General features: G+C 37.1%; 1 protein-coding gene across 1 annotated transcript in view; it reads left to right on the forward strand.

Moving 5' to 3' along the window:
* The window catches only part of SACS (sacsin molecular chaperone), a gene marked incomplete at its 5' end in the record, with an annotated part of 36,427 nt that extends 22,957 nt beyond the window's left edge, over positions 1–13,470 (forward strand). The window contains one exon of the mRNA XM_080613562.1: positions 1,485–13,470. Within this exon, the coding sequence (XP_080469688.1) occupies positions 1,485–13,045 (11,561 nt within the window). The 3' untranslated portion in view covers positions 13,046–13,470. The remainder of the gene's footprint in view (positions 1–1,484) is intronic.
* Positions 13,471–15,094: the final 1,624 nt, after the last annotated feature.

Below are 15,094 nucleotides of genomic sequence, written 5' to 3' on the forward strand. Positions count from 1 at the left end.
AGTTATGTTAGATGGAAATGATAAATATTTTCATTGGATTATTTACAGATTTTTTTAATAAATATCCGTGTGGGAAGATTTCCAGTATTTTAAGATCACATGTATGGATTTTAAAACAGTATTTCTAAAGTTCTGTGCTCAAGTCTTGTGAAAGAAACACTTGCAGCAGTGGGCCAGCAAGAGAGGGATGCACTTAAAAGCTAAGCTTAAATCCCACTATTTGAGCACAGAACTTTACAATCAGTAGTAGCACATCTTTCCTTTTACTTCATGCCTACAGACTATGCATTCTATTAGTTCTATTGAACAGAAAACACAGGTAAACATTGCAGTGCTCCTACTACTGGTTTCCAGCAGAGCAGGGGCAGTAGATAGTATCTTTATTTGGACTGTTGCTATTAAGGAAATGGCAGTACTATCTAGCACATGGCCTGGCAGAGACATGGTGGTACAGTGGCATCCAGGTTTGGAAGACAAAAATCACCCATCAGTTTCCTGGCTTAAGATGGTATGGAAAAACCTATATATACATTTTTCTGATGACTTGAGTGTGTTTGATGACATGCCGCTTATGCCCAAGACACTGCTGGAGGAAAACCAAACATCAGTGGAACTGGTTAGATTTTAGGAATCCATCACCTATCATTCTGGAAGATGAATCTGAGACTCAGCTCCCGGAATATTTAGCTGATGTTATTCAGAGAGTTGGTGGAGTTGTACTTAATCTGAAATTCAAATAGATGTCTTGCTTCCATTTCTGTCATTGTTTTTGATGTTGTTGGGAGGTGGCAATATCTTTATATTCTGCTCTGTTTTCTTACCTCCAGATATTCTGCAGTTTTTAAGTATAATCAAGACATGAGTGTTAAAATATATTTCTTTTAGTGAGGGCTTTAGTAATAAGAGTAAACCCATATATATCTAAACTTAGTTTCAGCACAACTGAATCTTGTTGCTTGTCACTTTTAGTGTAAGATCATCTGCACTTGAGTTGCTCTTTGCTGTATCTAATAAATAACTTTTCAAATCCTTTTGAACCTTTTCAATTATAGACAAAGAAATAATGGGTTAGATTTTTATTTACTGTTAGGCAAACAAGTAGTGTAAAGAGTCAGTCAAACAAAAAAAGGTTTGAAGCTGCTACTTTCATTGTAAATCTGTAGTTGCTATGAATGCCCAAGAACTCTTGTGTCAAACTAACAAATGCAATAACACATTGACAATTTTCAATTTATTTTTTAATTTTTACACTAATATGGAATGCATTTGCTTTTAATTAACTCCTAAAAGCAAGGGGAGCTGGTATCTGCAGTTCTACCTAACAAACAGTTTTTTCCACAGAAAGAAAAGGCAGGGCACAAGTTAGAATTTTTTTTTTTTTTTCCCCTTCTCCTCCTCCTCCTCTCCTCACAACAACCAAAAGCATTTTTATATGTAACTCTGCTCTGTGATTTTCATGGCTTTTCTCATTTCTGCAATTTCAGGAAGGCCGTGCACTCAGCTGCAACTTCTGAACCCAGAAAGATTTGCTCGGCTCATTAAAGAAGTTATGAATAGCACATGGCCTGGCAGAGACATGGTGGTACAGTGGCATCCAGGTTTGGAAGACAAAAATCACCCATCAGTTTCCTGGCTTAAGATGGTATGGAAGAACCTATATATACATTTTTCTAATGACTTGAGTGTGTTTGATGACATGCCGCTTATCCCCAAGACACTGCTGGAGGAAAACCAAACATCAGTGGAACTGGTTAGATTTAGGAATCCATCACCTGTCATTCTGGAAGATGAATCTGAGACTCAGCTCCCGGAATATTTAGCTGATGTTATTCAGAGAGTTGGTGGAGTTGTACTTAAGAAGCTGGATATTTCTATCCAACATCCACTTATAAAAAAATATGTGCATCCACCATTACCAAGTGCTGTTTTACAAATAATGGAAAAAATGTCCTTACAGAAACTGTGCAATCAGGTTGCGTCGTTCCCGTCAACACATAAAGATGCTCTTAGGACATTCTTAGCTAGTTTAACTGATGTAAGTGAAAAAGAGAGAAGAATTATTCAGGAATTGCAAATATTTAAAAAAGTTGAAAAATCATCTGATGAAAGTGTTTCTGTTTTTACTGGGCTAAAAGGTAGTAAGGTATTACACCACACTGCCAAAATTCCTCCTGGTCTAAGATTTTCTACTGCAATAATTGACAGCAGTGATGAAGCTACTATTCGTTTAGCTAACCTGCTGAAAATAGAACAACTAAAAAGCACAGATTGCTTGAAGTTTATTATACAAGACATAAGAAGTGATTTTTATTCGTATGATGAAACCACACAGATAATGCAGTGGGTTCTTGAAAATCTGACTTTTCTGAAAAACGAGAATGCTGATGTGATAGACTGGCTGACATCACTAAAGTTTATTAAGATTTCACAGGAGAAGATAATGTCAGCAAATGAACTCTTTGATCCTGAGGTAGAACTTCTGCAAAATTTGTTTTATGCTGAGGAAGATATTTGCTTCCCCCCTGTTATTTTTACATCTTCAGATATTCTTCATTCTCTGAGACAAATAGGCTTGAAAAATGAGGCTGGTCTTGAGGAGAGTGATATTATGAGAGTGGCAAATAAAATTGAAAGTTTGCATGCTGACTCTAACACCAACCGTGATTTACTGTTAAGAAAAGCTAGAACTCTCTTGATGATTTTGAACAAAAACCATGCACTGCTTCACTCATGTGAAACACAAGCTGCACTGAAAAAAATAAAATGGATTCCCGCATCTAAGGAAAGGCCTCCAAATTATCCAGGGTCCTTAGTTTGGAAAGGAGATCATTGTAATCTGTGTTCACCACCAGAAATGTGTGATATATCTTACGCAATTTTAGTTGGTTCCTCAGTGCCTCTTGTGGAAAATGTGCTGCCGGATGTAGAAAAAGCACTTGGCATGCCCAGCAAGCCCATTATAAAAGCAGTCTTAAAACATTTCAAGGTGGTGGTCGATTGGCACAGTTCTAAAACTTTCAGTGATGAGGACTATTACCAGTTTCAGCATATCTTGCTTGAGATTTATGGATTTATGCATGACCATCTAGAAGAAGGCAAAGAAGCTTTTAAAGCCCTGAAGTTTCCCTGGGTTTGGACAGGTAAAACATTTTGTTCCCTCGCACAAGCAGTAATAAAGTCAGTACCTGATCTCGATCTCCAACCTTATCTACATTATGTACCAAAAACTATGGCGAAGTTTCACCAGTTATTTAAATGTTGTGGTTCCATCGAGCAGTTAACACCAGACCATGTTTCTATGGTCATTCAGAAAATATATCTAAAAAGTGAGCAGTCTCTCTCTGAACAAGAGAGTAAACAAAATCTTCATATTATGTTGAGCATCATAAGATGGCTGTACAGCAATCAGATTCCTGCAAGCCTACATACACCCATGCCATTATACACTGGCAAACTTCCTTATAAACTTGCAATGAAGCCAATTCATGAGTGCTGTTATTGTGATATCAAAGTTGATGACTTAAATGATTTGCTTGAAGATGCTGTTGAACCAATAATTTTGGTGCATGAAGACATACCAATGAAAACTGCTGAGTGGTTAAATGTCCCATGCCTTAGCACAAGATTGATTAATCCGGAAAATATGGGATTTGAGCAATCTGGGCAAAGAGAGCCTCTGACTGTAAGAATTAAAAACATCTTGGAAGAATACCCTTCCATTTCAGATATCTTTAAAGAGCTTCTTCAAAATGCTGATGATGCTAATGCAACGGAATGTAATTTCCTGATTGACATGAGAAGAAATATGGATATAAGAGAGAATCTTCTGGATCCAGGAATGGCAGCATGTCATGGTCCAGCTTTGTGGTCATTCAATAATTCTGAATTTTCTGACTCAGATTTCCTAAATATAACTCGTTTAGGAGAGTCTTTAAAAAGGAGTGAAGTTGACAAAGTGGGAAAATTTGGACTGGGATTCAATTCTGTTTATCATATCACAGATGTTCCTATTATTTTGAGCCGGGAGTTCATGATTATGTTCGATCCAAACGTTAACCATATCAGTAAACATATTAGAGATAAATCTAACCCTGGGATCAAAATCAACTGGAGTAAACAACAGAAGAGACTGCGAAAATTTCCCAATCAGTTTAAGCCATTTATAGGAGTTTTTGGTTGCCAGCTACCACTGACTGTAGAATCTCCTTACAGCTACAAAGGAACGCTTTTCAGGCTGTCTTTCAGAACTCAGCAGGAAGCTAAAGTGAGTGAAGTCAGCAGTACATGTTACAATACAGCAGACATTTACTCTCTTGTGGATGAATTCAGCATTTGTGGTCATAGACTGATCATATTTGCTCAGAGTGTAAATTCAATGGTTTTGAAATACTTGAAAATTGAGGCAGATGATCCTGGGATGGCACAAGATGTTGTTACTATCAAAAAAAATCTGTTTTCTTCCGAAGCCTTGACTGCACCAAATGTAAGTGTTTTAAAGGAAGCAGCTAAACTCATGAAGGTCTGTAGCAGCAGTAGTAAAAAGCTTCCTGCTGAAACCCCAAAGTCCTCGTGTATCTTACAGATAGTAGTAGAAGAATTTCACCATGTATTTAGGCGAATTGCTGATTTACAGTCTCCACTCTTCAGAGGTACGGAGGATGATCCAGCTTCTTTCTTTGAAATGGCTAAATCAGGACAGGTGAAAAGATCAGCTGATGAATTGCCACAGAAAACAGTAGATTCAACAACATGGCTTATATGTTCTTGCATGGACACTGGAGATGCTTTAAAATTTTCATTGCATGAAAGTGGACGAAGACTAGGTCTTGTTCCCTGTGGTGGAGTAGGAGTGTTGCTGTCTGAAACCCAGGATCAAAAGTGGATTGTGAAACCTAATTGCAACACCATAGGTGAAGTATTCTGCTATTTACCTCTACGAATAAAAACAGGCTTACCTCTACATATAAATGGCTGCTTTGCAGCTACTTCAAATCGGAAAGAGATCTGGAAAACAGACACGAAAGGAAGATGGAATACAGTATTCATGAGGCATGTTATTGTAAAAGCCTACATAGAAGCAGTTTGCGTTCTGCGTGACATGGCAATCAGCGGTGAGCTAGTTGATTACAGTTACTGTGCAGTGTGGCCAGATCCTGATTCAGTTCACGATGATTTTTCTGTTATTTGTCAAGGGTTTTATGAAGACATAGCTCACATGAAAAGCAAAGAAGGGATCAAAGTGTTTTCTGATGGTTCCTCTTGGGTTTCCATGAAGAATGTAAGATTTTTAGATGACTCTATACTGAAACGACCAGATGTTGGGCCTTCAGCCTTTAAGATCTTTCTGAAGTACCTTAAAAAGACAGGTTCCAAAAATCTGTGTGCTGTGGATCTCCCGTCTTGGGTAAAGACAGGATTTGAAGAAGCAGGATGTAAATACGTATTATTGGAGAACACCTTCTCTGAGAAACAGTTCTTTTCTGAGGTATTTTTCCCTAATATTCAGGAGATTGACACAGAGCTGCGTGATCCTTTGATGTGTTATGTTCTCAATGAAAAAGTTGAGGAGTTCTCAGGAATTCTTCGTGTTACTCCATGTATTCCCTCTTCATTGGATGGACACCCATTAGTTACACCATCAAGACTGATCCATCCTGAAGGAAGAGTTGCAAAGTTGTATGATGCTGAAGATGGAAGATTTCCTTATGGTACCACTCAGGATTATCTTAACCCAGTTATTTTGGTTAAACTTGTTCAGCTGGGAATGGCTAAAGATGATATTTCATGGGAAGACCTGATAGAACGTGCAGAGTCAGTGGCTGAAATTAACAAGAGTGATCATGCTGCAGCTTGTCTTAGAAGCAGTATTATACTGAGTCTTATTGATGAAAAACTAAAATCTAGGGACCCTAGAGCTAAAGAATTTGCTGCAAAATGTCAAACCATCCCTTTCCTACCTTTCCTTAGCAAACCAGCAGGCTTCTCACTGCACTGGAAAGGCAGTGATTTTCAGCCTGAAGCGATGTTTACAGCAAGTGATCTTTTCACTGCTGATCATCAAGATATAGTTTGCCTAATAGAACCAATTCTTAATGAAAATTCCCACTCCTTTAAAGGTTGTGGTGCTTTGTCATTAGCTGTCAAAGAATTTTTGGGTTTGCTGAAGAAGCCAGCTGTTAATTTGGTCATAAATCAGTTAGAAGAAGTTGCAAAGTCATTTGATGGGATCACATTATATCAAGAAAATATCACTAATGCTTGTTACAAGTACTTACATGAGGGAATGTTACAGAATGAATCAACAAAAGCTATGATAATTGAACAGCTGACAAACTGTAGTTTTATTTTGGTTGAGAATGTGTATGTTGATCCAACAAAAGTGTCTTTTCACTTGAATTTTGAAGCAGCACCCTATCTCTATCAGTTGCCTAATAAGTACAAAAATAGTTTCCGTGAGCTCTTTGAAAGTGTGGGTGTAAGACAGGCTTTTACAGTTGAAGATTTTGCTGTAGTTCTTGAATTAATAAATCGGGAAAGAGGGACCAAACAACTAACAGAAGACAGCTTTCAGCTTTGCAGGAGAATAATCAGTGAAGGAATATGGGGCCTCATTAGAGAAAAGAAGCAGGAATTTTGTGAGAAAAAGTATGGTGAGATTTTGTTACCTGATACTCATCTTGCACTTCTGCCTGCAAAATCTTTGTGTTACAATGATTGTCCATGGATTAAAGTTAAAGACACAACCATTAAATACTGTCATGGTGATATTCCAAGAGAAGTTGCAGTAAAGCTTGGAGCAATACCAAAACGCCATAAAGCTCTAGAGAGATATGCATCCAATATCTGTTTTACTACCCTTGGAACAGAATTCGGCCAGAAAGAAAAACTGACAAGTAGAATTAAAAGCATTCTCAATGCCTACCCTTCAGAAAAAGAAATGCTGAAAGAGCTCCTTCAGAATGCAGATGATGCAAAAGCTACAGAGATCTGTTTTGTGTTTGATCCTAGACAGCATCCAGTCGATAGAATATTTGATGAGAAATGGGCACCGCTTCAGGGACCAGCACTGTGTGTTTACAACAATCAGCCTTTTACAGAAGATGATATTCGAGGAATTCAGAACCTTGGAAAAGGTACAAAAGTAGGAAATCCCTGTAAAACTGGACAATATGGTATAGGTTTCAATTCTGTTTATCATATTACTGACTGCCCTTCTTTCATATCGGGCAATGACATACTTTGTATTTTTGATCCTCATGCTAGATATGCACCAGGTTCAACATCAACAAGTCCTGGCCGCATGTTTAGAGATTTAGATGCAGATTTCAGAACACAGTTCTCTGATGTACTGGACCTCTACTTAGGAGATCACTTTAAATTGGATAATTGCACAATGTTTCGGTTTCCTCTTCGAAATGGGGACATGGCAAAAGTGTCAGAAATTTCCTCAGTTCCATGCTCAGATAGAATGGTCCAAAATCTTTTAGATAAGCTGCGTACAGATGGAGCAGAACTCTTAATGTTTTTGAACCATATGGAAAAAATTTCTATTTGTGAGATAGAAAAAACAACAGGAGCACTGAATGTGTTGTATTCTGTACAAGGCAAAATCACTGATGGAGACAGACTGAAACGAAAGCAATTCCATGCATCTGTAATTGACAGTGTAACTAAAAAAAGGCAGCTGAGTGAAATACCTGTGCAACAGATTACTTACACAATGGATACTGAAGACTCTGAAGGAAATCTTACAACTTGGTTAATTTGTAACAGGTCAGGCTTTTCAGCCATGGAGAAGGTATCTAAAAGTGTGGTTTCCGCCCACAAGAATGAGGATATTACTCTTTTTCCACGAGGCGGGGTAGCAGCTTGCATTACTCATAATTACAAAAAACCCCACAGAGCGTTCTGTTTCTTACCATTATCATTAGAAACTGGATTACCTTTTCATGTGAATGGACACTTTGCTCTGGATTCTGCAAGAAGAAATCTATGGCGTGATGATAACGGTGTTGGAGTAAGAAGTGACTGGAATAATAGCCTAATGACAGCACTCATAGCGCCGGCCTATGTTGAACTGCTGATTCAGCTGAAGAAACGCTATTTTCCAGGCACTGATCCTACAGTATCAGTGCTGCAAAACACACCTATTCATGCTGTGAAAGACACTTTAAAAAAGTTTTTATCCTTTTTTCCAGTTAATAGGCTTGATATTCAGCCAGATTGGTATTGTTTAGTGAAAGCAGTTTATAGTTGCATTTATGAAGATTTGAAGCGTCTTCTGCCTGTTATGCGAACTCCAAATATTGAGGGTTCTGATTTGCATTCTGCTGTTATCATCACATGGGTTAACATGTCTACTGAGAACAAAGGCAGGCCATTCTTTGACAATTTACTACAAGATGAATTGCAGCATCTCAAAAATACAGAATACAACATCACAACACGGAAGACCGTGGCTGAAAATGTTTACAGACTGAAGCACTTACTTTTAGAAATTGGATTTAATTTGGTATATAACTGTGATGAAACTGCAAATCTTTACCACTGTTTGGTAGATGCAGATATTCCTGTCACCTGTGTGACACCTGCTGATGTCCGATTATTTTTGATGACATTTTCTTTTCCAGACTCTAATTGCCACATTGGAAAGTTACCCTGTCGTCTTCAGCAGACAAACTTGAAACTCTTCCATAGTCTCAAACTTCTGGTTGACTACTGTTTTAAAGATGCAGAAGAAAATGAAATCCACATTGAGGGCTTGCCACTCCTTATTACTCTTGACAATGTTTTGCAAATTTTTGACTCAAAGCGGCCAAAGTTCTTAACAACATACCATGAACTGATTCCATCTCGCAAGGACCTGTTTATGAACACATTGTATTTGAAATACAACAATATTTTACTTAGCAGTGAAGTAACAAAAGTCTTTGATATCAGAAGTTTTGCTGAATTGTTATCATCTGTGCTGCCTAGAGAATATAAAACTAGAAATTGCATGAAATGGAAAGAAAACTTTGCAAGTGAATCTTGGCTTAAAAATGCCTGGCATTTTATTAGTGAGTCTGTAAATATTAAGGAAGAGCAAGAAGATACACAAGCAAAATTTGATGGTGTTGTTGAAACTTTGAAGGATTGGACTTTACTTCCAGGTGTGAGATTTACTGTCTCAGCTAACCATCTTGTTGTGCCGGAGTGTGATGTTTTGCTGCCCCTCAGCATTATGCATATAGCGGTTTTTCCAAATGCTCAGAGTGATAAAGTCTTTCACACTTTAATGAAAACAGGCTGTATTCAGCTGGCATTGAACAAAATTTGCTCCAAAGACAGTGCTTTAGTGCCTTTATTGTCAGGATGTACAGCAAATATAGATAATCCTTCAAGCATTCTGAAAGCCATACAATATATGGTGCAGACATCAACTTTTAGGACTGAAAAGTTAGCAGAAAGTGACTTTGAGGCTCTCTTAATGTATTTCAATTGCAATCTATGTCATTTGACATCTCAGGATGATGTTAAAATTTTAAAGTCTCTTCCATGTTATAAATCAATTAGTGGCCGATACATCAGCATTTCAAAATATGGGATGTGCTATGTCCTCATGAAAAGCATCCCATCAGTAGAAGTAGACAGATGGACACACTCAACTTCATCAGCTTTTCTTGAGGAGAAGGTTCATTTGAAAGATTTGTATAATGTGCTTGGCTGTGTCTCTGTGGATGATCTGGAAGTGTACTTGAAACATCTTTTGCCAAAACTTGAAAATCTGTCTTATGATGCAAAACTAGAACACTTGATCTACTTAAAGAATAGGCTAACTAGCATTGAAGAGACTTCAGAAATGAAGGAACAGCTGTTTGAAAAGCTTGAAAGCATTTTGATCATTCATGATTCAAGCAATAGATTAAAACCTGCAAAATATTTTTATGACAGGACTGTAAAAGTCTTTGAAGTTATGCTTCCGGAAAAATTCTTTATACCTCAGGATTTTTTTAAGAAACTAGAGCAGCTTACAAAACCAAAAAATCAGGCAGCATTCCTTCCATCATGGGTAACTTTTCTACGTCATATTGGATTGAAATTCATCATTTCACAGCAACAGTTACTACAGTTTTCTAAGGAGATCAGCATGCGAGCAAATACAGAAAACTGGTCTAAAGAAACACTACAGAATACTGTTGATGTCCTCCTTCATCATATATTTCAAGAAAGAACTGACCTTTTGTCAGGAAATTTTCTTAAGGAACTGTCATTAATTCCTTTTCTGTGCCCTGAACGAGCTCCAGCAGAATTTGTTAGACTTCATCCTCAGTATCAAGAAGTTAATGGGACACTTCCTCTAATACGATTCAATGGGGCACAGGTGAATCCTAAATTCAAACAGACTGATGTGTTGCAGTTGCTGTGGACTTCGTGTCCCATTCTTCCTGAGAAAGCAACCCCTTTGAGCATCAAAGAGCAAGAGGGAAGTAGTCTTGGTGCACAAGAACAACTTGAGCAAGTTTTAACGATGCTAAATGTTAACTTGGACCCTCCCCTGGACAAAGTCATCAATAACTGCAGGAACATATGCAATATAACAACTTTGGATGAGGACATGGTAAAAACTAGAGCCAAGGTCCTAAGAAGTATTTATGAATTTCTTAGTTCAGAGAAAAGGGAATTCCGCTTTCAGCTTCGAGGAGTTTCTTTTGTAATGGTGGAAGAAGGTTGGAAGCTCCTTAAGCCTGAAGAGGTTGTAATTAACCTTGAGTATGAGTCTGATTTTAAACCATATCTTTATAAACTTCCTTTAGAACTTGGTACTTTCCATCAGTTATTTAAACATTTGGGTACTGAAGATATTATTTCAACAAAGCAATATGTCGAAGTTCTAGGTCGCATATTCAAGAGCTCTGAAGGAAAGCAATTGGATCCTAATGAAATGCGCACAGTTAAAAGAGTAGTTTCTGGCCTGTTCAAAAGTCTTCAGAATGATTCTGTCAAGGTTAGGAATGACCTTGAGAATATGAGGGATTTTGCCCTTTATCTTCCCAGTCAAGATGGCAGGTTGGTGAAGTCTAGTATCTTAGTTTTTGATGATGCACCCCACTACAAAAGCAGAATCCAGGGTAACATTGGTGTGCAAATGCTTGTTGATCTTAGCCAGTGTTACTTAGGCAAAGACCACGGTTTTCACACTAAACTGATAATGTTATTCCCTCAGAAACTGAGGCCTCGCTTACTTAGCAGTATTCTTGAAGAACAGTTGGATGAAGAGTCTCCCAGAATTTGTCAGTTTGGAGCATTATGTTCTTTGCAGGGAAGGTTACAGTTACTGTTGTCTTCAGAACAATTCATCACAGGACTCATTAGGATTATGAAGCATGAAAATGACAATGCTTTTTTAGCTAATGAAGAAAAAGCAATAAGACTTTGCAAAGCTTTGCGAGAAGGTTTGAAAGTTTCCTGCTTTGAGAAGTTGCAAACAACATTAAGAGTTAAAGGTTTTGCACCTATTCCCCACAGCAAAAGTGAAACATTTGCTTTCCTGAAGAGATATGGAAATGCAGTAATACTGCTTTACATACAGCACTCTGACAGCAAAGACATAAATTTCCTGTTAGCATTAGCAATGACCTTAAAATCTGCAACTGACAACCTGATTTCTGATACCTCGTATTTAATTGCCATGCTGGGTTGTAATGATATTTATCGGATCAGTGAGAAGCTTGACAGTTTAGGAGTGAAGTATGACTCTTCTGAACCATCAAAACTTGAACTACCAACACCTGGCACTCCCATACCAGCTGAAATTCACTATACTCTTCTTATGGATCCAATGAATGTATTTTATCCTGGTGAATATGTTGGTTACCTTGTTGATGCTGAAGGTGGTGACATATATGGATCATATCAACCAACTTATACCTATGCAATTATTGTACAAGAAGTGGAAAGAGAAGATGATGAAAGTCACAGTTTTCTAGGGAAGATTTACCAGATTGATATTGGATATAGTGAATATAAAATAGTGAGCTCTCTTGACTTGTACAAATTTTCAAGACCGGAGGAAAGTTCTCAGAGCAGGGATAGCACACCTACTACCCCAACCAGTCCTACAGAATTTCCAGCACATGGACCGAGGCCCATTCCACCTCTCTTCACTGGCAGAGAGAGCCACAAATCAATGTCTGCAAAACATCACTCTCCAAAAAAGATAAAGTCAAACTCGTTGCCAGAAATATTAAAAGAAGTTACATCTGTGATTGAACAGGCATGGAAACTTCCAGAATCTGAAAGAAAAAAGATAATTAGGAGGCTGTATCTTAAATGGCATCCAGATAAAAACGCAGAGAATCTCGATATAGCTAATGAAGTTTTCAAACATCTACAGAATGAGATTAACAGGCTAGAAAAACAGGCCTTTATGGATCAAAACACAGACAGAGCCTCAAGAAGACCTTTTTCGTCCTCTGCTTCTCGATTTCAGTCAGATAAATTTTCATTTCAGAGATTTTATACTTCATGGAATCAAGAAGCAACAAGCCACAAATCTGAAAGGCAACAGTTTAAAGAGAAGTGTCCATCTTCCACGGGGCCATCTTACTCACAACGCTTTTTTGTCCCACCTACATTCAGGTCTGTTGGCAATCTTGTGGAGGCACGTCGATGGCTTAGGCAGGCCCGAGCTAACTTTTCAGCTGCAAGAAATGACCTTCATAAAAACGCCAATGAATGGGTATGCTTTAAATGCTACCTTTCTACTAAACTAGCCTTAATTGCAGCTGACTATGCTGTGAAAGGCAAATCAGACAAAGACGTAAAACCAGCAGCCCTTGCACAAAAAATAGAGGAATATAGTCAGCAACTTGAAGGGCTTACAAATGATGTTCAGACACTGGAAGCTTATGGAGTAGATAGCTTAAAAACTAGGTATCCTGACTTACTACCTTTTCCACAGATTCCCAATGATAGGTTTACTTCAGAAGTTGCTATGAGAGTGATGGAATGTACTGCCTGTATCATAATCAAACTTGAAAACTTTATACAGCAAAAACTGTAACCAATTTGAAGAGGTTAGGGAACTGTTTTGTCAAGGAGCTTAGGTAGTTCATATGATGGGATACAAACAGCATTGTCCAGATACTGAACATGGGTTACGCATTGCCAAGCAGTTCAGAAGCATAGCACACAAAGATGGATGGTACTGAAGTACTTAAAATTGAGATTTATTTAAACGGGATTTTTCTTTAACTGAGCCTGCTGTATAAGCAAACTGTAAAACAACAATATTTTTTAAAATTTGCAAGGAGACTGAGCTGCAAAAATTAGCTGTATATACAATATTGTGATTAATAGGCATATTATTGAACTGCACTTTATATAACCAAAGCTTAGCTTTCTGTTAGATGAAGCCTGTAATTATAACTCCTCATTAGACTGATTTCATTTAATATGTTTCCAGAATGATAATGTCAGTTTTCAATGTAGTAATCTTAAGACTGGACATAAAATGAAATGGGAGACGGGATGGAAAATAAAATAACTTTGGAGGTATTTCTCCAAAGCATTTCTGTATTCTTTTGTGTTCTGTGGACATTCGTGTCACTTGTATTAATACTCTTATCAGCTGGATCTGATTATAAAATTGCTGCAGCATCAGATTGTGAACATTTCAGTACCTGTGAACTGGTACAGTTGTTTTAATGCTGAATAATGATACTTGATTTAACATGCAGCATCATGTCATGCATTGATTGCATTTACTTTATTAGAAATCATTATTTAATTTACTTTTTTTTTTATAGAGCCTGTCATCTTTTGGTTAATGAATAATGCATGTGGATGATAGAAAATCGGTGAACATTATTATATGGTGGTTTATGATTATTATTTTTTGAACACCAGAACTCAGTTTTCAGACATCTAAATGCTTGAGTTTCTTCTTTTTTCTTGTGTGTGTGCCTTTGTGTGTGTACATATATAGATATATTTTTCCACAAACAAACATTGGTAATAATACAATTCAGTAACCCATTTTTGGTATACACTGAGCACTGGTTTTTGTTACATGTTTAAAGGTGCTGCAATGTAATGCTGTTTTTATTTTGTTGTTCACTACAGCCCTAGAGAAGTCTGGGTTTTAGTTCACACTCTTTCTTTTATAGTTTGTAATACTTCTGGTAATGTCATGCAATATGTTCAATGTCAGTTATTTATAAAAAAAATAAAAAAAATAAAAAAATGTGGAAGGATAATGCTAAATGGAAGGATTTTTCTTTGCTGGATCAGCCAGATTTAACATAAATGCTAATTATTTTACAGTGACATGCTATTACAGCGTTTACTTGACAGCACAGTGAAACTGTAATTTAACTTCCAGAATACAAAGGAAAATAAACACCAGTAAGATTGCAGGGCAGATACAGCTGCAATAGTGTTGTATTCAGAAATAAAAAATCAAGATGAAGGCTTCTTCAGTTGTGAGCAAGTTATAAAGGGCTTGTTCTCTTCTGAAAAATCATGCAAACTGAAGTGGAAAGAAATGTGACGTTTGGAAACAATACTGCTTCTGGTTGTGGAGCTCTATTATTTCTGCTATTAAGTGCCATAATTTCAATAAAGAAAAATGCAGACATATATTTCAGTCTCATGTGGTTTGGTTTTATGAAGTAGACTAAATTTACCTATTATTTCAAGCTTTCTTTTCTGTAGGTAAATACACAGTCTTTTTTCAATTCCTTCTAAATAATTGTACTAATATTAAAGTACTATTAAAAAGGGAAAATGCTATTTTTTCCTGCCACGACAAGTGTTTGCAATTTTCTCAAAGAAATTGTACATTTTGCTGATTTTTTTTTTTTTTCCAATAAAGAGCATGTAAGTAAACCACAAATCCTGGTGTACCATGAAATAAATCAGTTAATTCCCTATGTTTTTTAAATTGTGGCTTTTACTTCCTTTGTGCATTAAGCCAGATGGATACTATTCAGGATAAGCAAGACACTAACAAAAGGAAACAGTTCTCGTGTTTTTCAGTTTAAAGAGAGCTAAAACATAAAATGGCATGGCAAATGATTAACAGAGGAGCAACATGAAGGCTTACCCATTT

This window comes from Psittacula echo (assembly GCF_963264785.1).
Source record: "Psittacula echo genome assembly, chromosome: 3".
Classification (NCBI taxonomy): domain Eukaryota; kingdom Metazoa; phylum Chordata; class Aves; order Psittaciformes; family Psittacidae; genus Psittacula; species Psittacula echo.